The 27,362-nt window shown below is 41.3% G+C and overlaps 1 protein-coding gene across 2 annotated transcripts; it reads left to right on the plus strand.

Annotated features, from left to right (window-relative positions):
* The first annotated feature begins 407 nt into the window (after positions 1 to 407).
* On the plus strand, positions 408 to 26,033 carry LOC102228891 (transmembrane protein 56-B-like). 2 transcript variants are annotated; one of them, XM_005802821.2, is made up of 7 exons: positions 408 to 495; positions 7,397 to 7,549; positions 11,645 to 11,734; positions 18,309 to 18,367; positions 19,675 to 19,769; positions 19,856 to 19,929; positions 20,329 to 26,033. In XM_005802821.2, the coding sequence occupies exons 2-7, from the start codon at positions 7,404 to 7,406 to the stop codon at positions 20,657 to 20,659; spliced, it is 795 nt and encodes a 264-aa protein (XP_005802878.1). In that variant the 5' UTR covers positions 408 to 495; positions 7,397 to 7,403; the 3' UTR covers positions 20,660 to 26,033. The 2 variants fall into 2 exon arrangements, with proteins under 2 accessions (XP_005802878.1, XP_023204587.1); XM_023348819.1 differs by lacking the exon at positions 408 to 495 and adding an exon at positions 1,358 to 1,518.
* The last annotated feature ends 1,329 nt before the right edge of the window (positions 26,034 to 27,362 follow it).

Here is a 27,362-nt window from a genome sequence, read left to right on the forward strand (position 1 = left end):
AACCTTAGGCCAGCCCTGCGTACTCATCCATAAATCATATTAAAGCCTGGCCTTTGTTTCTCGTGGGTGTAGCCCGCGTCCAGGGGGGCGTGTGCACGCGGAGGCGGGTACGTGCCGACGTCACCGCTCGCTCGCTCGCTTTCTGTCAAGAGTCAAAATAAAACGGCTGAAAAAAAAAAAAAACAACAACTTTTCTATCGGTCCTCTCGTGCGAAAACACCCGAAAGCGAGGACATGAGGCGGTGAGGGAAGCCATTGCTCTCCTTGTTCGCAGCGGCGCTTGTCTTCGTGGCGGGGGAAGGAAGGCTGTTGTGCTGCTCCTCCGCTCGTCCTGGGGGTCTCGCAGGGAGAGCCAGTGGGGCTGCTTCCAGTTTTAGCCGAGCCGCTAGCTAACGTCAAGTTGAAGGAAAGTGGAGAGAAGACGCCCACAGCCACACCGGTGCTTGGACGGTGGGGGTTTGTCCGCCAACTTGTGCCCTATGCGACGGCTAGCAGGTAAAGCAGACCTCGTACCTCCTCTTCCAGGCTATGAACCAGTTTATTCTGTCTGCGTTTTACCTCGGACTTTTCTTTTTGTCCTCCTTTTTATTCGTTGTTGCCAGCTCATACGTAACTCTCCGTGTTCGGACGTGGTACCGGGGACTGCTTGTTACAACTCGTTCTCCACCTGTCTGGGTAGGCATTCAAGAAGGGGAGGGACGGGAGGTGGGGGGGCAATTAAAAAATAAATAAAGCTGCGTTTCTTGTTGCTGATGCGTTCCTCGCCACAATCTCGCCATTTTCTTGGCTGCCTGCAACGCTTTTGTCGTTCATTTGCGTCCAAATTGCAGGGCGCACCGAATGTCTTCGTGGGTAGATAATCTCATCTTTGCTGCACACCCCGGATAGCGCGAGCCGCTCCGCCGTGGACGGCGTGCAGGTCCCTCCAAATCGTGGAGGCGGGAGGCGGAGGTATTGTTACAGGGTCTGTGTGCAAGATGCACCGATCAGCCGGGATGTATCAGTATTCATGTCAGGATCCAGCATGCTGGAGGAGACCGGTGCGATCAGGGGAGAGAGAGAGGAGGAGGAGGAGGAGGAGGAGGAGGAGGAGGTGGGGGGGATATTGTGCAAGTCCAAGCCCAGAGGTTTGGTGTAGCAATGCGGCAGACTGGGGGTCGGTTTGGATTTCCAAACGAACAGAGTCGTGGGGGGTAGAAGTGGTGGTGGGAGGGAAATTGAAGCGCTATTATTTATGTTTGGTCGATATGTCGGGGTGTGTGTGTGTGTGTGTGTGTGTGTGTGTGTGTGTGTGTGTGTGTGTGTGTGTGTGTGTGTGTGTGTGTGGAGGGGAGGGGGGGGGGGGGGGTAGAAGGGGTGTCACGGTTTTGCTGACAGCAGCAGGATGGTCCTGCGGAAGAAGGTCAGGAGTGGATGACAGGGCGGACTCTCCTGTTCCGGGGCCGCGAGCCGCAGAGAGGAGGCTCCACGGGTCGCCTCCTCTCTTCCCACGGGGCGGGATATGAACCAGCCTGCCAGGTGAAGGATGCTGAATTATTCAGGCGCAAGCTGCATATATGATCAGCGCAGAAATGTGGGGAATAATGGGCTCACTGGGTGTTGTGGAGCTTTTCTCTGCTTTGCTGCTGATCCTGATAGTTTGTTTTTTTTAAGTTTGATTAGTGCGTTTAGTGCTGGTGACTTCAACTAGCAGTGGGCGATATGGACTTAAGAGTTTTATCACGATATTTTGTGGTACTATTGTGATAACGATAAAAGTAACTATAAGAACTACTTACTTTTTTTTTAAAGCGACTGTAGGGATGGCTGTGACTGACTGGCACAATAATCATTACTCCACAAACAAACACTGCTCTTGAAAAACAATCCCATTTGTAATATGCTTCTTTAGGACACCAGTCACATAAAGAAGTGTGATTTATGTCACTAAAATGCACAGAGTAACTGCATTTAATCATATTTTCAAATGTATCGATATTTATTGAACAAACGGTGGAGAAAATGGCCGAACTAACTGACATCATTAATTGGAATTTATCCCGGTAACAATAACTTATCAATTCTTATCATGATGAGACATTTATCACGATAAACAATATGATAAATGTCCATTCCTACATTTAAGTAAAAAACAGTCACCTGAAACTGCGTAGAACAAGATTGAAACTTCTGGTTTTTTGGAGTGTAATTTAGACCAGCCATATTTTAAAATTGTATTCTTCTCAAGTAAGGACAGTATGAGAGTTTTGGTACCTTATTTGTCTTTTTTGTTTTTTTACAATAAAAAATAAACAAACCCAAAGACTATCACCTTTAGTGCATTGTTTCACCAAAACTACTCTTAATAACCACAAGTTTGGTTCAAGTTGAATTTGAAGTTGTCCAGAAGAAAAGTCTGTAGGAATCCTGTGTGTGGTAGACCAACACAGGATCGTTCTTAATTGTCAAATGAAAGGAACATCATTTTTATTTATTTATTTTTTGCAAACAGACATGAAAAGTGTGGCATGTATTTGTGTTCTCCCCGATTACCAATACCTAAATAAATAAAAATCTTAAAGTACCCATCCTCACAAACAGGTTTTAAAACCACGGGATAAACCCACTTCACCAGACTCAGTCCATTGCTAAGACTGACTAGATTACTGTTCAAATAACACAAGTTCTGAAGCCCCCTCTAAGGGTTGGTTTGTTCGTATACTAGCTAAAATCTGAGAATACCTGAGACCAAGTGAGCTTCTAACTGCCTATTTTAACAGTTCAAACACTAAATAAACCTTAATATGCATTAATGCGCACAGCGCTAACTGTCTTGGCACTACCACAGAGGCTAACATCGACATTCTTCTTTATTTCCGGTCTTGGTGTACAATCAATCAGTGCCAAGAAAAATAAATGGAGCTCTTAGATTGGCTACTTTGCAAATGCCACAAAAGTCTGGTATAATATTTGCCATGAGCCATGTAGGAGGCAGCAAACATGTTGAAAAAGGTGCTACGGTCAGATGAGACCTAATGGAACTTTTTGGTCAGTGCGCACTACTTTGTGTTGGTCTAACGCATAAAATCCCAGTAAAATATAAGGATGTCTTTGGCTTTCTGAACACTTCTCCAAATCACTGTAGGTGTGTGTACATTACATACCCAAGGTGTCATGTGCAGCTCTGCGGTTAACCCACTTCGATTGCTTTGTAAACAGAATAATTCCACATATCTGCACCATATCAGATTCCCAGTGCTTTCTGCCAACTCTCAGTAACCTTTGTCTTGCACAATGTAATCTGTCAGCAGTAATTAGCGTTTGCATAACTCGCATAATTCTCTGGATTTAATCAGAAGTTCAGGGTATGTAGCAGGTGACAGTCCAGACTGGCGATGACGCAGGATCTCGCAACAGATAATAACACCGGACGCAGGCGAAAGCTCATAATGAGCCTTCACCTGTAGTAACTTGTACTTTCCTGCTAACTTTACAGCCTCTTCTGCTTCCTGCTTTGTTTTTGTTCAGTTGGAGTTTTACTTTACAACAAACCCAAGAACAGAAAGCAGGAAAAAAAACCCCACAAAATTCAGATGATGAGGATTTTGTTCGATAAATAAATGTCAAAATAAAAAAAAAGTTGCAAGCGGTGTCCGTATGTTCATTGGTTAACACAAGCTAAGGACTGCTGCGTTTTTGGGAAGCAGAGCTGAGAGGAAGTGGAGTTGATGCATCTGGCGAATCAATAGTTTTGTTCTTGAACATAAGGAGCTGTAGAAAACTGATGAGAGCACGGTGTCAGTGTTAGGGAGCAGAGGATCAATAACCTCCACCACTATCCTTTCAAAAACATCAAAGTTCACAAGAACAAGCGATCTCCTCTCAGTGCGTCTTTGGTGTTTGTCTTAATTTTGCAAAGACAAACATCCAGTTTGTTGACCTCAGTGAAGGGAACCAGATTTCCCCAAAGGAGTCGGCGTGCTGATGAGCAAAAACCCTGTGGTGTGTGCAGTTCATGTGGAGACAGTTCACTTGCGGAGTGATCAAAATCAAGTTAACTCATCGCAGAGAGAGCTTTTTTTTCTTCTTTGTTTAGCCCAAACAGTTTACTTTACGACAAAAAAAAATGTGTTGAGCCCAGTAGAAGTCGCTTTTCATCCGAGCTGTTCACCGATTGTTACAACAGGATAGAAGTGCTTTAAATGACTTTTCTGGTGTCAATATTGTTGGCATGAAAGTGGCCTCAAATACAAGGCAGCTGCTGCTGAGAATATTGCAGGTCACAATACTTGGAGTGCACCGATTTCAGTTTTCTGGCCGAACACTGATGTTTAAAAAGCCAATACCGATAAAAAAATTAAAAAAAAGTATTTTTTATCAGGCCATATATACCGGTGTATATATAATTAGACAGTATGATTAAATGTACTCATTTCATTTTGTTTAACTGTACTACATATAAACTGTTGCACTAAAGAAGTTTTATTTAATAAAAAAAGTTTGTTTATTAGTGTTATCCAGAACTCTGTATTATGTAGCGAACTGATCGATCGGCACCGATTTTCTTAAGTTTGAGTGATCAGCCGATGAATACATCGAATGACTATTATCACTATTAGAACCGCACAATTTATCAAAACACAATATATACAATATCATAATTGCAAAATTGATCCCATGCAATATCTGTCGCGATGCTTTAATGAAGGCGCCGTACGTTCACACTCTGCATGTGAACAATGTAGTTGGCCTGTTGGATGATCTCCAACTGTTCTTGATGTCAACACCTCATGTATATTTATAGTGGCCGGGTTACTAAAGCTGATGGAAAGCAGTGTGGACACAGAATGAGAAAAGTGTGGTTTGACACAGTGGTATCATAGTTCCATATTTGTTTAAAATTTGTACGACGTAATAATTCAATTAAAAAAATTCTTATATTTAGCCCCAAGGGAAATTAAATGTCATAACATTCAAGTGTCTCCAAAGAGTTGTCCTACGACGATACTCCACAGTAAAATGTCCAGGATGACGCCATCAGTTGCAAGCTAGCAATGCTGATCCACCTAATTTGCTTTTGCTCTTCCCCCTTATATCGCTGTCTGGCCGTATTGAGATGCTTATCAGCTGCTCTCAGTTGTAAAAATTAGAACTTGTTGCCATGGTTGTACATCATAACAGTTATAAATAAATAAATAAGTAAAAGCAAAAATTCTTCCAGCTGCACAACATACAAAACCAGAGGGAATAAATGTCCCAAAACGCAATGCTCCAACCAAAAAATAAAGAAAAAAGGCAACAAAAAAGTCTACAAAAATAGTCAATTAAAGCTGATGCATCAGAGATACTCCAACATGTATTCTAAAGTAATAGTTCAATAAGCAAAGCTAATCATTGCAACAGTCTTTTAGTTTAACGTAATTTTATTTTATGACTGTAAAAACTGACTTAGTGCAATGGGAATGTTTTAAAAACTGTGTTTAAAGTGTATTTAAATGCTTGGCCCTTGGCGAAATCCTGCCTTATGATGTGAGCCAAACACAGTCAAAGTCTCAGCTTCAATGTAAAAGCATGACGTACCTGCACGATTTCAACCCAAATCTTTAGTAAATCTAACATTTGGAGAAAGCACTTGTGGGAAAACCCGCACGATTAGATACCGTTGCGGTTGTCCAAATGCTAACAGAGCTAGCACAGGCTACAAACGGTTCTATCGACACACAAAACGGGAATTTGATCCATTTTCCAACCACAACCCAGCAAGCTCCACGGTAATTCCAGCAACCTTTGACATATTTATTGTTAGTAGATATATACCCTCACAGTGTGTTTCAGAGATTGTTTGCTTTTTGTAACTCGACTCGTTACATAAATTAGGGCCGAGATAAAGCATGCCGACTAGGCAGTGTTTCACAACAAATGGTACGCAAGAAGTATACACGAGTATCAATGAGTACCATAATTTTTTTTTTCTTTCTTTGGGGGTTTGGGGTGAGGTGAATGACTTGAAGCTGTTGATGTAGCGTCGACACTTCATTTTGAAAGAAGTTTGCTGACAAATAGCCACCAAAGGAGGTAAAAAATTTACATCGCCTCGTAAAAGTCTTCATACCTCTTGACGTTTTTCACATTTTGTATAAATTACAGCCACAAACTTGGATGTTTGTATGTAGATCTATAAAGCAGGATGTGCAAGTGCATTTAGAATCATCTTTTGTTGCAAGCTGCAGGAGTAGACCTAAACCGGCATAGTGTGAGTAGAGACTGAAATATTGACCCATTCTTCTTTGCAAACTTTTAGCAAATTTCAAATTTTATTTTTCATTAGCCCCATTACTCCCAATTGCACTGAATGACCAAATTTAAAGTTGTGTTGTTTTTCACTCGTTTGACCAAGCCTGCAAAGCCACTAGTGTATGAAAGAGTTCTGTACTGGTGCAGAGTTATCAAATAAATTTGTAATTATGTTTGTGTTTTAGAACAAGAAATATTTTTTCAGCGTTGTTTTTCTGTATTGGATCGGTATCGGCCAACGTTGGACCTCAGATATCTGTATCAGTATCAGATACAGAGGATCGGTGCATCCCTACTCTGACAGCTGCATTTTGTACTTTACTCATCAGAGTAAAGTACGAATAGAGCAAGCCAAATCTTTCTGGAGACTTAATTGTGAAAAGTTTCTCTATTCTGCTCCTCTCCGTGTTCTAAAAGCCTTTTTAATTGTAACATGGCTAAATGTCCGAGCCATGTGAACACTTTTTAGCAAGGCACTGTAATGCCCAGCTGATTTAAATTTATTTATTTATTTTTTTTTAAAGCAGACTGTAGGAATAATGAGCAGCATTGTTGAAGTAAACTCTTGTTTTGCAAACTGCTTGCGCCTCATAAGCTTCATCACACGTTGCTTCATTTAAAAAGAAAAAACAACAAAAAAAACCTCTTTCCTTTGCATGCAGAGTCTTTGTTTTCTTCTCAGGGATTGTTTTTTGGTGGGTTCCCGGTAATCCTCCTGCAGAATACGCATAATGGAGACCTTTTATTCCAAATTCAGCTCCTGTGCTGCCTACTGTATTCAGACTCATTTTCCTATAGATTCTGCCAGTCTTTCCCTTCTGCTTCCCTTTACTCTGCTGTTTGTTTCGTCTGTAAATCGAGGCTCAGCTGAAACTCGCCTGTCACTTGCATTAGACGGCATTTGTTCTCGGTTTTTCTATTTTTCCCTCTGTCTCTTTGCTCTTCCTGTTCGGTTTGGTGGACTTGATGAACGCGCAGCCTCCCACAGCCACTGTCACATCGGTTTCCTCTGCCGCCGCCGCCGCCGTCCAGGATGACTGACAGTGATCGACCCGACCTGTCCGTGTGGATCACTCACTCCATGTCCCTCTCCCTCCATGCCCCCTCTCCCTGTTGTGTTTAGGTGAGTGATGGAGACGAGAGAGTTGAGCGTAGTGGCTGGCAGCTTCGTGGGCTTCCAGTTTCTCTTCTCAGTGGCCAGTCCGCGGCTCTCGCTGGCCGTCACTACGGGTTACAAACAGCTACCTCCCACCAAGCTCACCGAATGGAACTCCAGGTGCGTGGGAACGAAAACCTCACACCATGAACATTTTTATTTTTTGCCTCCCATTCATGTGTGTCCACTTCGGCGTAACAATGAATAATGCTACGGCAATTAATCACATGATAAATTAAAGCGAGCTCAGTAATTTCCATCTGCTTGATCTTTCTCTTTTCGCTCTTTCTACCAAAAAACTGGATGATAACAGGCTTCAGTCTAGTGCTCTGGTCTCAACTAGCACCGTTTTTTGAAGGATACTTTTGTTTACAAAGACTTCATAATTAATTTTAGTTGTTTCTGTTGTTTTGTTTATTTAAGTTGGGAAATTAAAATGTCTTCCAGTTCCTGCTTCAAATGATCATTAGAATTTAAAGTTACTTGATTTTTGAGAATGTGTTCTTGCGTTATTATTCCATCACCATTAAATTACTTTAAAATGATCTCAAAACAACAATATTATCATTTATTGCAATCATTTCTGGGATAATTTATTGTCCAACAAAATTTGTTGTCGTGACAGACTGAATTGCAGTTGTAAAATACAATATAAATAAGGTGTAAATTTTTTATTAGATTTTTATTTTTATTTTTGAGATTCATTGAATCTTAAGTGAGAACCTGTTGTAAAACAAAATTATGCTTTTTTTTTTTCACTTACAGACTAACCATTTCCTTTTTAAGGTAATTTAGTATCACCAAAGTTTCTTCTAAATCCCAGAATTAATCAATTACCTGATCAATTGATACAGACTATTCACAGTAAAATAACAGTAGTAAAATAAAATCCTGAAAAGCATACTCATTGGTGTTTTTACACGTGTTTAGATAAATGAACATAATGTTTCCGGGCATCTGTAAGTTGTACACAAGGCTGAATCGTATTTTTGATGATCCACAATCCACTTCCTGATATCTTTTGATCTTCCTGTGATGTCACACAAGGAAGCAGTGTTGCCTCCATGTTGACACAGGTCAGGTCTCATGTCCGTCCTGAATGGTACAATGGCTAGTCACTCCCATGCTGCTTATGCTTTTTTATGTAGTTGTTTGAACAGATGGACGCTGTACCTTCAGCCATCTGGAAAGTGTAAAGTAGAAGGAACTAAACTTGGGGAATTTCAGATATCTCTTCCTGATCTTTTTTTTTTCTTTGTTTTTCGGAATGACACACCAGAAAGCAACGTGTTTGAGGTGCAGCAGCTTTTGAATTCACCCACAGAAGTTCCTCATCAACCCAAGTTACAAACCATGACATCATTATCTTGGGCTTTCCCAAATGGTTTAAAGGCACAAATAAAGGAATAACGAAACAGGAAACATTTAATCTAACTTATCAAGGAAATTAAGTGTATTTGTCTTTTTTATAGTCTAAAATCATCTAAACCAAAGGAGGGTATATGATCATTTGGTTCAGCAATAATGCAGTTATAGATACTACAATTTAGTAGAATTATAACTTTGAGTAAAAATATCTGTGAAACGTCTCTAGCTTTCCAGAGATGTCACTTTGTCGTTTTTAGTTTCCACATTGTATAAGTCTGTGCTAGCTGACTGTCAAAGCACTGCAGCTAACAAATGTGACCCATATTCGATTTTCTTTGTGCCGATATTTAACTTTTTCATGGCAGACTGACCGGCCCAATTAATTTTTTTTTTTCACGCCGAAAAATCTGTCACTTCCATACACGGTACCAAGTGAAATGAATGCATGACAGTTTTAAAAGCGTCTGCAGTGTGAACCGTCACGTCGAATCTTATCCGATTTTTATGTCGATGTGAGACATCCATCATAATTCTGCCCCAGAAGAAGCCTGATGTGGTAAATCCAGATGTAAACTATGACAAAAATGTAGAATTACAAAATTATGAAAGAAGTTTGTGTCAGTGAAGTGCATCACATCACAGTCCCACCACTCTGGGCTCTGACTACACAAAACTGACTTCTCTACAGAAGCTGCAGTCAATGCTCCACAAAAGGCCGTTACTAGTAGTTCTGGTTTTCTTAGTTTCCTTCATCTTGTTATGATCTTGTGATGATACTGTCAGCTCTCATCACTGAATAAACGTTAAAATCGATCCAATGGCGGCGGCCATTTTTAATTCCATAAACCGTGCGATGCTGTGTAACATCTGCGTTCTTCTTCTGCGCTTGTTTTGGGGTCATAAACCGTTTACAGAGAAGCTGGATTTCAGCAAAAAGTAACTTTGCTCTTTTCAAACTATAGCTGTCTCTAAATACCTTGAAGGCTCCGACAGTCCGCTAATGTTGCTATGTACTGCAGACTTCTGCCCAGGTGCCTCTTGAAAATGAGATCCAGATCCCAATGGGGTTTAGCTGGTTAAATAAAGGGGAAAAAAATAAATGTTTCCAGTTGACCAATCAAACTGCTGCTTCAGCTTTTCTACCTTCCTCCCAACAAAGAGTTTACATACAGCGGTCGCGAGGGGCAAACATTTATGCCAAGTCCTCACTGTATGTATAGCGTTACAGTGAAAGGACATCCTCACCAAACTGACCCCTGAGCGTTGCTGATATTGACGCTGTCATGAGCCGGATCCCGTCATGATTGAAGCAAACTCATCGTCCTGCACACGTGCGCCGCAGTGGGAGGCTTAATGTTTCAAGTGGAAACCCCATGGTTTGAGTTCAGAGGGCAACTGTCTGTTGTGCAATGTCTCCCCCCCCCCCCCCGCTGACTCCGATGCGTGCGTTCTCTCGGCCCGTTTGTTTGCTGTCGGCCCCGCTCCCTCTCATTTGCCCGGCCGCGGCTGGCATCAGTTTTGTTTGACCCTAGGAGAAAGAACGGAGTGCCTCAGCCAAGTAGTCCCAAACAAGTTGGAGGCAAAGCATCTACTAATGGGTTCGCTTCAGAGTGCTTCGCCGTTGCATAAGACCCAGCTCCGAGTGTGTCAGTGTTGGTTGCGTAAGAGTGACTTAAGTGCAAGGAGACAAGTGTGAAAGTATCTCCGAAGAGGAAGAACAGAATGTTTTAGTAAATTTAAGAAAAGTGCAGAGTTTTCAATCAACAAAAGGATTCACGCGACTTCCTATTTTCACATTTTATGACAATACTGTATTTTATGGGGATTTTATGATAGACCAGCGCTTATTTGTATTTAGCACTTCACAGAGAGATGCACAACAACGTAAAAGTAAACTGCTGTAGACCGAATCCCTTAATCTAATGGTTTAAATTAGGGCTGTGAACAGTTATATTAGTAATTGAGTAATATATTCATTATTCTGACTTGCAATTGAATATGAAAATGTTCTCCTTCTGTAGTAGATACTTAAGCTAATGAAAGAAATATGAGAGAAAATGCTTGTATATAAACAATTCAGTTCCTTTTCTTAATTAGAAAATATATTATCACTTGAAATACAATTTGATTCAAACATCACGTTTAGTCTGAAGTTTAGTCCCAATTTCACGGCCTTAAATCACAAAGACAAATTTCTTCTAAGTCATGTTTGATTTATACAGCATTTTTATAACAACTGAAGGTAACATAGTTTCTTGATCGTACTGTGAAATGGCACTATGTGCCTGAAAAATGCATAATGCTGCCCCTGTAAATGAAAAATCCACAGAATGTGCCAATCTTTGTTTGATTAATTATCAGAACAATCTATAGCATTATCAATTACTAAAATAATTGTTAGTTGCAGACCTGCTCCAAGTATAACACTTATAGTTGACAATGTTAAAACGTGTTTGAAAGGCACCACAAGCCGCTGCTCTTCTATCAGCACTCTCAGAAGCCGCATGGTTAGCGGACTGCAGAGCCAGCTTGGGTCAACACCTGCAACCTGTGGACGGTCCCAGAGACTGAACAGTGATAGTGCAAGAATTGTGATCCTGGTAACGGGGAGATAAGTGCTGCTGGCTCTCAGGAGTTCTTCTTCTGTGACCCAGATAACCACTCCAAAGGTCAGAGGAGAGGCTCTCTCAGGCCTAATTTAACACACACTCGTAATTTAAATGTCCCCGTAGGCACAAATGGCTATTTATCAAGTCGAGCTCAAGCTTCCTCATTATGTGGACAAAACTCGTTGTGGTCATCTTGACTCATTGCGATCCTTTGTGTGTGTGTATTGTCAATCCCCAGGTTGGTGTCCACTGTGCACGCCTTGATCGTGGGGCTGTTCTGTTTGTACATCCTGTGGTTCGACGACGCCGTCAACGCCAACCCCGTCTGGTAAGACTTCTGGAAATTCCTCTGCCTCGTTATTTTAAAATGCAGCTGAAGCACAAACCCCGTCGGGGCGGGGTGGGGGAAAGAAAAGGGAACGATTTCTTTCGTTTTCACGTATCAGACTGGCAGGGGATCAAGAATTTGAAGCTGAAAAACGGCGGAGGATAGTCTGAGTTGAAATGTAATACCTTCTGGGCTGACAAAGATGCCGTTCATTTCTTCTTTTAGACAGAGAGAGAAGAGAAGAGAGCAGATCTAACATGTCAGAGGAGGCTCCAGTGGGTTGTAGATTCACAGGATTTAGCCTTTTATTCTCCTGTCTGCAGCTATTTTTCCCCCACTTACACAAATTATTATCGTCCCAGCCCCTCTTTTTTTTATTATATCCGTCTTCTAGATATTTTCCTCTTGAGTTTTTGATTTTTCTTGTCTTAGCATTCTTGCAGCACTCCTTCCTTCCTTTGTCTCATTTCTAGAGTCTGTTTCACTTCCTCCAGCTGTCCTTTAGACATAAACCCAACCAGAAAGACTCCTTTTCATAGCCGTGGAACGGCAGCCTGCCTCATCCAGCCCCGATCAGTGTCCTCCTGCTTTCAGCTGCCCGGTGTACCCCACGTCTCTGGCTGAAGAGAGGTGGGGTACACCTCTCTTGTGTTCATTGTCTCCTATGCTGATGGAGCGGAGAAGTGAAAATGGGGATCAGGTTGAAGTGGGAGACGTGGGGTTACAAGTAAGGCGTAAGGAGAAAAGATGGAGGCACCACTCTCCTCTGTCCTCCTTGTTGCAGAGTTTCTGTTCAGGTTCTAAGTGGTTCACCCCACCAATGGACTGTTCTGTTGCACAGTTCCCTTTACTTTGTTTCTGTAACTTGCTTTGTCCTTTTTATTTCTTCCACTGCCTTGCAAATGTATTCACACGCTGTAAAAAATGAAACATTTTGTCACATGACATTAAACTTAAATGTGTTTTTTCTTTTTTTTTGTTTGAGCTACTTTTGCAGGCAGTTATGCATGAGGGATTAACACGGTTTTGGTCCCCCCCGTTTTTTTGCGAAAGAGCTCAAGCTCAGTCAAATTGGATTGAGAGCCTCAAGATGTCATTACAATTTACAATTTACATCTGTACTTTGTTCCATTCTAACATATGCTTGTACTTTCGTCTAAACCAGGAATGCACCGATTGCAGTTTTCTGACCAATCTTTAAAAAGCCTGACTTGCCGATTCCGGCAGATACAAAAAAATGTTTTTGTCTGAAAAGTTGCTAAGTATAGCGACAAAGTTGCTAAGTCGGCAACAGTGGGGTGACTATTGTTAACCACTGTTGCAGTCATGACGTGGTGGATGGTTCTGTCAGCCCTCTCTTACAAAAGGAAACAGTGACTGATTTTCAGACGTTTACAGACGTAGTGAAGATCAGTGGATAAGAGCTTTTTCTCATGGAAGTTTCGACTGATCGCCCAAAATGATAGAAAATTTGTCCCGATTTAGCAGTACACTCCTAACCAGCATATCGACTATTTAGGTCAGAGGTCAGAAGGGTTCATTACCATCATCCTAATCTTTAGCTCACTCCACAAATTCTCTACATTAAAGTGAAGAATTTCTTCTCCAAACCACTAATGTCCCTTTCACCCAGAAGAAACATGTTTGTGAAAGTAGAAGTTACTTTAAAGCTAAATCTCTCAGGTGTGTAAGTAATGTTGAGCGTAACTGAAAATACTTTCACAAGGCACTGTGAATATATTTGTTTATTCCTTCACTCCTCTTTTCTCAGCTCATCCTTTCCACCCACTGGAACTAACCCGATCCACCACATGATCCTAATGGGTTTAAGGCTAACCTCCTGGCCGCTCCGCCGTTCTGCATGCATGAACTCTCCAGTCAGTCCGATTGTGTCGCAGCTTTAAGACGCGTCAAGCTGCAGCGCCAACCTCTGCTGGCTTCAGAGGCCAGAGTCAAACTGTTAGACGCCCACATTGTTTTGTAGCCGGCTCAGGCTCTTATCATAATTTGTCAAGCAACTCTGATGGCCTCGCCTGGCCTGCCTTTCTTGATTGGCTTATCTGGACTTGAACTCAGTAGGTGTGTGTGCGGCGTGTTGTAGACATGGTGAGGCTTGAGGGTTAAAGACGTTGGACCACGTGTAAGCTTTCAAAAGTTATGGAGACTCAGCTGTTGGAACCTCACCAAAGACATTTCTAGGAATTGAATTGAGATGTTGTGTGTGTTGCTTAGCAGCAGTGAAGCTGATGGCATTGCCAACAATCCGCAGCAGCTACCAAAATAGTTGAACCCGATCAGTAGATTGTTTAAACCTAATGTCACATCCAAGTTCCCACTCTGTCTGCAGACACAGTCTCCACATGTTCTGATGGTGTTGGAATCCAGAATATGTTTCTGCAGCCAGATATTGGTGGCACGTATGTTACCTCAAGTTACTTTTTTTAAGCCAATCCCTGAATAAAGTTAAGTTTACACAGCAGGCAAATGCAACCCAAATCCATCTTTTTGTCTGCCTTTTTGCCCAAATCCAACCCATATTCAACTTTTTCATGAGAGCCTGAATGACTCAATTCAGATCATTTGACCCCCAAAATATCCGACCTGCTCCATGTCCATATACAGTACAGTACAATGCTAAATCGAATGCGTATCCAATAGTTTTCAAAGTGTCTGCAATCTGAACGGTCATGTCACATTTCGTCCAGGTTTCATGTTCGGATTTATGCCCGAACGTAAATAATGGCTGAAAATTATAATCATGATTTGCTATATCATAACAAATTATAATTTGTTTTGACCATCTCACACTTTTCTGAGTGAGATAGTTAAACAGCCTCACTTTTTCAATTTCACTCTAAGACCACACTTCCAATCTTGTCCCTCCATATTGCACCGCTGATAAATTTGTGGTTATATTTGTACCAACCTGAGTGTCCAATGAGACTGAACCATGGCTCAACCTAAGAGGTGGGGTGTGGAGGCATCCTGCGGGAGTTCAGAGCAAAGCTGCTGCTCCTCTGGATCAGGAGTTAGTTGATATGGTTCTGGCTTCTGATCGGGATGCCTCCTGAAAACGTCCCTTTAGACGTTTTTTGTCCCACAAGGAGAAGACTCCTGGGAAGACATTGTATAAATCCACTCTGGCATGGGAAGAGCTTGAGCTGAAGAGTATAACAGGCAGCTACGCCTATGATCTAATATAGGAATGCAATCTTTCTGACATATACAGTAGTCTGATACACTGATTGAGTTTTGTAGAAACCTAATCAATATTTAAAACCAACAATACATCTGTTTATAAGACGGTTCCCTTCACTTTGGTTTACTTCCAGAACTGCTTCCTGTCTAGGATGCACATTCATTCTACTCATGAATAGCTGCCTGCAACAGTAGCTCAAACTTTCCAATATGGGCATCTGGAATTGTCAGAAATGTGTCTGATTGCAGATCATACGCACAGTATGAACACAGATAATGTAAGGATCTTTGAGTCGAGGCTATCATGATCCTCCGAACATAAAAGGTATCCATGTCTGCTGTATTCCAGTCAGTTATTCATATATTGAATTAGGAACGTGGGTTTACTGTACATTTGGTTAACTGCAGCTGAATCACATTGATGTGATTACGGAAAAGACTTTGGACTCTGTGGCGGCAGCAGCCTGCTGGACCCCTGACTGTTTCACCACCGTTCAGGTTGGGTTCTGTTCAACCTGATATTTGCTCAATGTGTCCAAGTGTAAGTGCAGTAAGGCGATACAGCAGATTGGTTAGCAGGAGGAGCTCAGGACTGGAATGGCCGTTAATGGGATGTGAGGAAAAGAGAGAATGCTGAATGATTCAATATCTGCAACCAAAATGGGATAAAACTGCATATTATGGTGCGGGGAAATTAACCGTTTATGCTTTGTGCCTACTATAGTGGGCAGCTATCCAAAACATTAAGATGCTATGTCTAATGATTGTAAGTACGCAGTGCACTGCCACCTTCTGGCCAACTAGTGTAAACACATAAAAAACATCTTAAAACCCACATGGTTGGTACCAGTGCTGCGCAACATAATGAACCGCAATCACCGCAATATCAGTGTGAGCAGAATAGCTGCAAAGGACTGATTTTATGTTGTATTAGCATCATGCTTGTTTTAAGTGTAATGCATTCACATTTTGACAATCAATGATGTATTGAGAAAGTTGGATGGATTCTAATTGCTCCTAATGGAACACTCATTGTATATTTTTCAAAACTTTGTGGCGACTGATGGGAATATTGTGTAATGGTAAAGAAAAAACAGTGTCTGGAGAATGAGAGTTAATCGCAGCTGTTATTCCAGATTTCAGCGAGACCGAAATTTGCAGAACATTGTCCTCATCTTTTACAGTCATAGTTAGCCGTCAGTCTAAGGTCCCTAAACACGGAGACGACGGCGGTAAATTTTTGTAAACAGCTAAAATTCACACTGAAAGCTCTGTAGTAGGCATGCTGGGCCAATCGGTGGCGCTGTGACACTGCCACAGAATGACACAAAAAACAAACACCGTGTGTGTGTGTGTGTGTGTGAGTGTGAGAGAGAGAGAGAGAGAGAGAGAGAGAGAGAGAGAGAGAGAGAGAGAGAGAGAGAGAGAGAGAGAGAGAGAGAGAGAGAGAGAGAGAGAGAGAGAGAGAGAGAGAGAGAGAGAGAGAGAGAGAGAGAGAGAGAGAGAGAGAGAGAGAGATAGAGAGAGAGAGAGAGAGAGAGAGAGAGAGAGAGAGAGAGAGAGAGGTGGAACTGTGTCATCTTCTAATTAAAAAAAAAAGAAACAAAACAACTCAGTGTAAACATGAAGTCTTCATTTTAAAATGAATCCACTCTGGGACCTGGTTTCAAAAATGATCATTTCCGGTCTCCCGAAAAGCCGTCAAGATGACAAAAATTCATTGCAGATAGACCTAAAATGGTCTTTGTGTGGATGGGACCTAAAATATCAGAGACCTAGAAAACAATATTGTATTAGTCCTTCTTTAGTATGACATACTACTAGGCAAAATATTGGGAGCAACAACTATCACCTAAGGACCAAATAAATTTATAGAATTTGGAAATTTCACATTTATGTTGGGTATAATGTGCAATTCCATTAAAGTGGAGGTCATCTATCAATTATCTCTTTTCCATTACGTTTTTTTCTTAAATATCCTGCCAAGTCCTGTCCTCACCATCACAGGTAATGAGCTGAAAATCCGGCCAATCTGAGCCAACAGAATAGTTACCACCCACAACTGACTAATTTGCCCACTAAACACAGAGTTCACGCTCAATTTTCTAGCTAATGCGCTCCCTCAATTAATAAATATGATTTCTTAATAAGCTCTGGGCTTATGGCCGGAATATGACTCCTAGTATTAATGCGGCTACTTGTACTAACAGGCTATAAATATGTTTGTGACGCACTCATTACAATTATACCTCCCAGTTTTTTTTGTGCAGTACCAATCACCAGGGAGTGTATGAAGAGTTTAGAACAAGAACTGAATAAGTGATTAGTGGTCACTAATGAAAGGGTGAAGGATGATGGGAAAATCCTGGCTGACCTTATCATGATCCATGACAGTGGACGGTCAGCTGTGTTTAGGTTAAGGTCTGTACCGAGTTGGGGAGTCATTGCTATGTCCCTACATGACAACTGAGCAGGGTTTCCCCCAGAAAACCTGCCAAGTTTGTTGGTAGGGGGCGCTAGCACAGTCCACGAGTGGCCCACTGTGTTTTTGTGGTTGAAAATGTTAAAAGTTACAAAGATTTGGAGGTGCATGAGCAGATATTATAATTTGGAAATAATGGCGTGTGAGGCTAACTGGCAGGGACGGCGCGAATTAATGTATCAACTATAAATCTATTAATCCATCTTTTCTGTCACTGTTACTGTCACTGTAAATTTAAAACCTGATTTAAAATAAACAACACTTAGCCTGGTGGAGGGGCTGGAGGGCTAGCAAAGCCTGGTGGCCCGCCAGGCTTATAATAAACTGGAGGAAACCCTGACTGAGCATATGTGTGTGTGTTTCTGAGCGTTGGCTCCTTGTAGTGTGAATGTTTGGGTTTTTTTTTACAGTACATGTGCAGTAACGTGAGGTCCTGTTACAGGAACCGTCAGGCAGCCATGTGCCACCCGATACCTGCGACTGATACCACCGTCACATGTAAACTGAAGCAAAGGCATCTCCTCCATTGTTGTTGTGAATCGATGTTGTTCACAGACACTTAAAATCCTCCAGAGCCGGATCATAACGAGAACGTCTCTCCTCATCCCAAACGTGCTGGTTTTTGCGGTTATCCCATCAACATGTTGGTTTTAACTAACATGTAGCTACACAAGGATAAGATATGATCTTGAATGACCACCAAGCATGAATGATAATGATTCTGTTCCAGATCGTCTGTTAATCAGTCTTCAGATATATGCTGTGCATTGTTTGATCCGAGCGCTAAGCTGCCCCTGTGAGTCAGCAGATCCCCCTCCTGGTTTGCTGACATTGATTGTAATAACGTCCCAGTTGTACTGCAAGTACCTTTAACCTTTGTTTGCTGTTCCACAGGGGTGACCCTAATCTGGTCAAACTAAATGTAGCCATAACCTGTGGCTACCTCCTCTACGGTAAGCGCCTTCCTCGACCTCTGTTGATCATTTACCTTTGCGCCCGACCTAACAGGACGTGGCAGTCATTGTTTTGTTAGTTTCCTTATCAATACTTTTGCAACTCACCCTGTTGTAGCTTGTGTAGTTATCCTTTGAACCTTTTGTCACATTACAGCCAGATAGGTGGTTTTTCTTAATTTTCTTTTAATAAATAGAAATAAGAAAAATGTGGCATGTATGAATCCAAACTCCCTCCACTGCATCATTTTTAGACACACTTTCTTTATTTATTTAACTGCTCAGCAATAAATTTAACAAGCAGCGTTTCAATAAACTGTCAGATTTTTATTTTCTTTACTTATTTTGTCGGTTTAAAAACTAAAGTTTTAAATGTCAACATGAGAGGAATATGAGTCAGTCTTTCCTTTGAATAAAGAAAGACTGAGTACGTGCCTAGACCTGTTCTTCAGTAAAACTTGTTGGACGTTTGTGCTGCCTGCTTTTGTGAGATCAGAATAGAAGAAAAAAAAAATCTTCATATCTCATTGAAGCATGTTGGAGGGATACTACACACAACAATGTTGTACCAAACAATTTCTGTTTTAAGAAGACTGAAAATTTCTACGAAACTTTCAGCCTAAAAATGACAAACTGTCCATCTGTCAGTCAAATCCCTGTTCATCAGACCATTCTTAAATGGAGGTGGGGGAAGCCGCATAATATTCTACCAAGGGCTGCAGAAGGCCTGGGAGCCGCACTTTGAACACCTCAGCTGGAAGAAAATCTGTTGGTCTGTGAAGTTATTGAGGCTGGTGTGGAGGTTCAACCTCCATAACCCTCAACATTCATCCATAGGTGCAATAGAATGGTCAAGGTATAATCATGTGATAGAATGGCCTAGTCAAAGTCGAAACCTAAATCTAATCTAATGATTAGAGCTCTAGTTCGTTTGAAAATGAAAGTAAGCAAAAAATTACATCTCTAACAGAACAAAGCAAGTTAAAGAAATACCTCAAACAGTAGTAGTGTTATGTTTTGCTTCAAATGACTAAATATAAAATACAATATTTTAATTACTTTATTTGCAATAAATTCAATAAAAAAACACACCAAAATAATTTCCAGTTTTTGTCTGTAATGTGACAAAATGTATGTTTGTTGCCTTTGTTATACCCAGAGAAATAATAACTGCTCATTGTACGCCAGTTAACAGCCCAAACATGTATTAAGCTATTCACAATTTAATATTAAGGTATTTTTCAACCTCTAAATGTCCTTTTGATCATAACCTCAATAGTTCTTCCACCTTCATCTCTCCTCCTCAGATCTTTTCCTGCTAGCATGTAACTGGAGCACAATGGGGGACAGCTTTTTCGTCTGCCACCACTTGGCGGCGCTGTACGCCTATGGATACGTGTTGGTGAGCATGCCGTTCCCCAGGATGAGAAAACCAGATTAAACTCTTTCCGTGTTTCTTCGACTAATGCATCCATCTGGCTTTTGCAGACACGCGGGGTGCTTCCTTATTTCGCCAATTTCCGTCTCATTTCAGAGCTGTCCACGCCGTTTGTGAACCAAAGGTGAGACGACGGCATGTCGGGCCAATCTCTACAAATTTACCTACAAAGTCTTGAACTTTTCCAAATTTGTGGTTAAGTTTGGGGTCAAATAGAAACCACAAACTTCAGTGCTTTATATTAGTTGTCCTACAGAAGCGGATTACACCTTTTTTTTTCCAAGAGCAGTGATGTTTTTGTGGCGTTATGATTTGTAACTTACCAATCATAGCGCCAATTGTATCTTACAACCATACCTAAAGTTTCCTGCAATAGAAGTACCAAATAATTGTTATTGTCACTTTTATCTTTATCACAATAGCGCCACAAAATATCACGATGAAACTTCAAATATCACCTACCTCTAATCTGTGACGCAACAGTGTTCAAGACGCCAACCCCTCTGCCTCCTCTGTCCCTCAGGTGGTTCTACGAGGTGTTGAAGTACCCCCGCTCACACCGGCTGGTGGTGCTGAACGGCGTCGCCATGGCGGTGGTGTTCTTCGTTGTCCGCATCGCCGTCATGCCGTCCTACTGGGCGAGCGTCTTCGCCACATTCGGCACGCCCGAGTTCGAGCGGCTGGGCCTGGGAGCGCAGGTGGCCTGGATCACGTCGTGCATCGCCCTGGACGTCCTCAACACCATCTGGATGTACAAGATCGCCCGCGGCTGCTACAAAGTCCTGACGGGGAGAGGCGGGCGGAAGGTCAAGGCCGACGTGGACGAGAAGCACGCGAACAACCACACGGACTAATGTTGGGACAAAGAACCCTCGACCACATGATGGACGCGGGGAGCGGAGGCGTTCCCAACCCGCCTGCCCCTCGGTCTCGGAGTCCTCAGGTTTCCGACGAGGAGAGCACTCTTTGACTCACGCAAGCACCAGCGATCCCAACCTCACTGGGGTTTTTTTTTTTTTTTTTTTGTCTCTCCTTTCTCCCCCAGTGAGCGTGATTACTCTACTGCTGGGAGGTAGCTTTCTTCGGTTGCAGACAACAAATTAGAGTTCACAAGCACACTTTTAGCACCATCTGTCACTCCTGTCTCTCGCCGTTTCATCCCCAGCCTCCTCTTCAGCGCTCAACTTCAGCCAAAGCCTAATCCTCTGAAGTGCCTGTGGAAAAACAGGAAAGCAATAATAGTGGAGGTATAACAAAGTTGAGGTTTCTTCCCCCCCCGCACCCTTTCCCCCATCCCATCATCACCACCTCCATCCCTCCCTTCAATGAACAACTGGGAGCTCATTTCCCGTCCACGGCGGAAGAGATGTGGTCAACCTACAGGGCTCTTGTCTTAAATCCATCAAACCTCAGAACGAGAGACAGAAAAAAAACACCAGGATGCCTCTCCCAGTTTTTACCTGCTGTGGCCTCCTTATAATAAGTAGCGCCTCTCTGCGTCACCAGCCATGCTTCTCCATCCAAATCTCATCTAAGAACCCGACACCCTCCAAGATTTTTATTTTGTTTTGTTTAGTTTTTTGCTGCTACGCCAGTATCATTAGCTGTGACAGTACAACATCCATTACAACCCTCTGCCTCAGCTGGAATGTTTTTGTTCTACCTCTCCCCCCTGCCTTACAGACTTTGTAAATAATCATGATTTACTCAGAAGCGTAGTTTTGTTTTGTTTTTTTAGTTTTTTGTTTTAACTAAGGAGAGAGTTTATCCGTGAAGATTGTGACATCGGAATCTCCGAGGGACTTCCCATGTCTTCCGGTTTCGGAGGTCATCGTGGTCCATCCACCAAAACGCGGCGCCATCGCTCCGTGTTCTCAGAACAAATCGTCAGTGCCTCGCAAAAGTTTTCAGACCCCCATTTTTAACTTCATTTTGTCGCGCTTCAACTACGAACCTCAATGTCTTTAATTGGGATTTTATGTGCTAGATCGACGCAAAACAAATCGTGTAAAAATTCAGTCGGATAGGGAAAATAAAATTAGGAATTTCAAATTTTCTCACGTATGAACACCTAAAAAGTGTGATGTGCGTGTCATGTCATGGCAGTTCCAACTGCAAGTCTTTGTGGGTTACTTCTACATTGAAAATACTCTTATAAATCTATTCCAGATCTCTCATGGGATTTTATCCAAGCCATTCAAACACATTTGTTTCCCCTCCAACAATATTTAATTTAAGTATCTTTGAATTGACGGAATTCGCTGCCAGTTCCCAAGAATTTATTTAAGCTAATCTGAACACAAAGCACTTCATATCATCTCTCCACATTTATGAGCCACTATGTGTTGGTCTATCATTAAATAAAGTCATTCTGTAGTTGCGAGAGTCTTTGGGAAGAGGGGTGTGAACACTTTTGCGAGGCATTGCAGGCTAATCCTGAGATCCGGTACCTACCTGAAAGCATCGCTGATTATTTGACAGGATGTCCGCAGTAGAGTTGCTTGAAATCTCTCTCTCTATTTTGGTTTTTTCCCCCCCATCTCGCTCTTTGTTCATGACTCGGATTGATTTGGAAACGCCGTGCTGCTGGAAGCGGCCCGGCAGCCTGCATGCCCAGTTTTTCCCGTATAAACTGTAGATCTTCATTGTAGAGCATGGTAAGACTGACATATTTCTGTGATGCCTTAGTGAACTGTCAAGGTAGAGGAACACCATCTAATTATTGATTGCATTAATCTAATTGTGGGCTGGGCGGGAGTGGGGTAGGGGAAGGGGCTGTCTTCCAAAATGTGCCCCCTCCCCACCCTTCTCCACCTCCTTCAACACAGAGCATAGTCAAAGCATGAACCTCTTGTACTTTTGATGATTTCTCCTCGCTGTGCATGTTACAGTATTTACACGTTCAGCATCTATGCAGGTGCCTTCTGCATAGCGGTAAACTCTCTTAATTGTTAACACATCTTCTATATGCCAGTTGCCAGTACTTGTATTTTGTTTTATTCTATTTTTTTTTTTTTGCAGATACAGAGAGATTTCTTTGTAAGAGGTTTGCTAATAACCACAACCTGGCAGACAGAAACATGGGATCTCTCCGATTTAGTTTCACAAGAAGAAGACAGGGATCGACACCATCGCTCTTGGTCCCAGCCAAGGTTTCCTGTATAAGCACAAACATTAACCAGATGTACCCCGGAAGCAGAACGACTGAATGTTTCTAACGTGCATTACTGTGGTAGAGCAGTTCATGAAGTGAACACTAGAGGGAGCAGCGAGATCGTCAAATCAAGCTTGTGTGAGATGAGATCTGTTACTCCAGTTGTTCTCAAGTCTTTCATAGCAAGTTCCATCTCATTATGTGAACTTAGACTTTTTTTTATGTTTCTTATGTTTAAAAAAAAAACAAGAAAGACATGAAGTCAGAATTAAGAGAGTAATGTCAAAATCCAATATGGTTCCCTTCCATGTAAAACTTAGGGATGGTTGAAGTAAAAGAAAAGATATTTATTAGAACTTTTAAGTTTTTGTATGTTGTTAAGTTAGTCTGTCTCTCTCACACACACACACACACACACACACACACAGGTAGTTATATACAAGCGCCTCTTGTGAGGACATTGTTTGAAAGTTCAATATACGGAGAAATGTAGTACTAGACGCACAGCATGATTGTTTTACTTTTTCTTTTCAACAGTTTCTGATTATTCAACTCACATTCTTGGTCAATTAAAAATGTACCTGTCCTAACAATAGAATTAATGTTCATAGCAAGATACAACATTTTCTTCAAAATAAATCCAAAATTGAAAATAAAAAACTGGAATATTCTCCAGGTTATGGCAGAATATATAGCTCACAACATTTTCTTTTATTTGCTTTTCTTTCTTCTACTTTTTTTTAAAAAGTTTTTGCACAGCTGAAAATGTACACCACTATCAGCTATTCATGTTAGAACTAGAGGCTCTGTCTAGTTCTAACATCTAGACGGAGCTTGGGTGAGCTCCGTGTGTTTGGGTGAGCAGTCGCAGTGACACAGCTAAATGGGATTTTCATTATTTAAAAACTAACAAATGATAACAGGGTCCCAGGGTTAAACTGTCTTTAGCATCTTGTATTCACAGTAGCACTAAGCATAAACAGCAGACCTCTACCTTAACTGTGAGATTTCCCAAAAATGGCCGACGTTTTTTTTTGTTTTAGTCCAACATGATCGATGCAACTGACTATTTAAAAGAATAAAAAGCACTTTCTGCTGTAATGCGTACAGCTTCCAGTATCCTGCAGACGTCCGACTCAGTCAACAGCCAGCCCCAATAAAAAAATTGTTTCCCTTCTTATGTGTTTAAAAGAGAAAAAGTTTCTCTCGCCAGCTTCTTTGGATCTCTGATTGTTATTAGCTTGTAAAGCTGATGGCATTTAGAACGGTCGCCATGAATCATCAATGCGTTAACACTTTGGCACCAGGGCACAGTTGAGTCGAGTTTGATATTATTTCCAGATCCGAGAGGCAGCGACATGTAGCCAGCAGCTCTTGCTTCAGGCTCACTACTGGGTTTTCTTTTTGTGTTTTTTTTTTTTTTTTTTTTCTATATTTCATTTCATTTCCGTTCCTTCAACTCCACTTTGCAAATAATGATACCGAACTCTGCTCTGGGTAAAAGGCAACCCGGGTAGCGGTTGAGCATTAGGCTCACATTTTCGTTGGTCATTTTCAAATCTAGCTCGACTTTATTTGCTGTTTGTTGACCCTAAAAGAAGAATTGATATAACCTGTTCGGTTCATTCAAACGTTCACATCACTACTCGACTCCACACATTGTAAAAGTCTCCTGGACGTATGGGTCGTTTTGGCCGTCTGGGACGGTCTGGTTGTATTTTTCACTGTGGAAATCTAAAGCACACTCCCTATCTCTGGGATGTCCCTTATTTCTGTCTGCCACTTACAGAGGAGGGGCTACAGTCTCTTGTGCCTTTTTTTACACAAACAGTGGATGTTACAGTCAGATTCGGATAAGCATGATTATGTCCTGGCGTACATGCCGTGTGTATATTTTTCTAAACCCGCCTGCACAACGATTATCTGGTCGAGTATCCTAACCCAAAGCTGATCCCTAATGGGGAGCCCCCTTTTTTTTTTGTTTGTTTTTTTTTTGTGACGGTTTATCGGCGGGGCATACCAATGTGAATGCTGGGATGTGTTATTTAATGGCATTAGGGCGACTTTCAGACGATAATGGCAATCAGAATATTCCGGCGTGTAGGGATTTTACGGAACAATTTTCGTCTCATTTCTTTGGCCTGTTGAGGAAAAAAAAAAATCTAAGAAAAATCATAGATTTCCTGAGAGTGGCTGAGCTGAGATGAATCATCCGATAGTATTTCTGGGTCTCCTTTAGTTTAGACAGAGGCTGCTCTTTGACGCAGCACTCATCACACAACGTGAGAAGCAAACCACCTAGTCATCTGCATATAGGAGAACTTTGACAATTGATGAAAGTGGGATTTTAGTTTGGCCTCTCACCCAGGGCTTTGTACAAAAAAAAAGTGAATGTGACAGTGATTTAATGTGGAGTCTGACTATGATTTGTAATCAGCACCGTCAGGTTGGAACAACCTCAATGGCCTCGGATCAGATAGGAGACAGCTGCTCGTTGACGAATGAATTACAGTATTTAAACCCAAACGTATAACTGAAAATGTGTATGAATCATGTAAAACCTTGAACTGATCAAAATGATTGACCTCTGCGGTGCAACTTATAACGAAGTTATTACTTTGAAGCGACTATTGAGTTTTGTTTTCTTTTCATTCTCTGATGTCAAATGTGGTGATCTGTACACAATGAAAGCTAATTAATTGAACATCTCAAGGATGGCAGCGTTTGTTCAATAGTGGAAACTGAATGTAAAAAGTAATAATAATAATCAAATGTCTTGCCTGGATTTTTTTTTCTTTTCTTTTCCAGTGAATAACCTTGTCAGTGTGGCTTTCCTTCCTCTTCGTTTCATCTTTTAATGCGATGCAATCGGTACGACCTTCTTACTTTTCTCGATTTTAATGTGAAACGGCCTACACTACGAAAAGGCCCACCGGGTCACTGAGTTCTACCACATGACTCAGACTTTTGTTCTCTACAATGACCACTACTAATTATCTTGTAATTGTAGTGATAAAACGCTGAGAATTACTTGAAAGTGTTGTTCTTCAATAAAGATGAACACGAAAAGTTGACGGAAGACTCATCTTTCCTTCAGTTTAAAGACCAGAAAAAAATTTATTGGAGGCTTTGCTTGGTTTTGTTTTGTTTTTTTTCTTGTAAATGGGTGGATTTGAAGACGATGACGGCAGGAAGTAGTTATACGATCATGGTTCAGCTTGATAGACACATCTAAGGACACTAGGCCTTAGAATAAATTTGTTAGAATGACCTAGTCATTCAACAGACAAATTCAACAGATTCTTTGTTGAATTTATATTCAACAAAGAATCTGAAGCAATACTTGAAATCCGACGGCATCATCCAGTCTGACGGTTTGAGCTTTTAGTCATAAGACATGAATAACTGGTGAAGATACACCCCAAAGAAACTCCAGGGGTAAAGGCAGCGAAATTTATGCCAAACTTTTGAAGGCCTTGTATCATTTTCATTCGACTGCTGTAGGGCTCCATTAGTAAAGTTATGCAGAAAAACAATTAACAGCAATATTTTTGGTTTATTTAGTCTGTCGTGGACAAAAAATAATGTGGGTGTTAATTTTCAAAGTCAAATTTTCACCAAGTTTTTCATACGTTTGTAAGCGGGTGGTAAATGTCAGAGTCTCAAACTAAACGTGTAATTCACAAGCTAAATATTTAGCTTTCAAATTGCATATTTATTTAGCAAACTAAATATTTAGAACCAAATTAAATATTTATTTAGTTAACTAAATATTCAGTTCCAAAGTAAGCATGTACTTTTTCAAACTAAATATATAGCTTGCTAGCCAAATTTTTAGAGTGCTAGCTTAACAGTTTGGAAAATAAACGTTTGGAAATTACGAATCATTTCTTTTCTCAGGGCGAATAAAATAAAAATATTGCTGTTATTTTTTTTTAATGTGTAACTTTACATATAGCACCCTATACATACACTGCTTGTTTGTGTTACTCTGTAAGAGTTTAACCGGAACTCAGCGAAGTTTTTGACGAAACGTGAAAATACTTTCTAGAGCACAGACCATCTGACTGAAAAACCAACTTCAGTGTGGTCCAGAGATGCTTCTTGTTGATAAAAAATGCATTATGAAACGAAAACAGAAAGAGTGGGGGGGATAAAACACAAAACTTAAAGCCAAATCCCTCCTCAGCATTCTGAAGCGACCCAGTCATTCGTCAACGTTACCCAGACCTGCTACTGAAAGCTGGCCCCGCTCCCGCCTTTTACTTCAGTTTTGGCGAGAGACGACGGCACTTTCAACGAGAAAGAGAAAAAGGAAACGGAGACCCAAACACGCAAAACGAGCTGAAACGTTAAAGTAAGCTAATTACCTAGAATAGGTCTGAAAATGAGTGAAGTAAAGG

This window comes from Xiphophorus maculatus, chromosome 16, assembly GCF_002775205.1.
Source record: "Xiphophorus maculatus strain JP 163 A chromosome 16, X_maculatus-5.0-male, whole genome shotgun sequence".
NCBI lineage: Eukaryota > Metazoa > Chordata > Actinopteri > Cyprinodontiformes > Poeciliidae > Xiphophorus > Xiphophorus maculatus.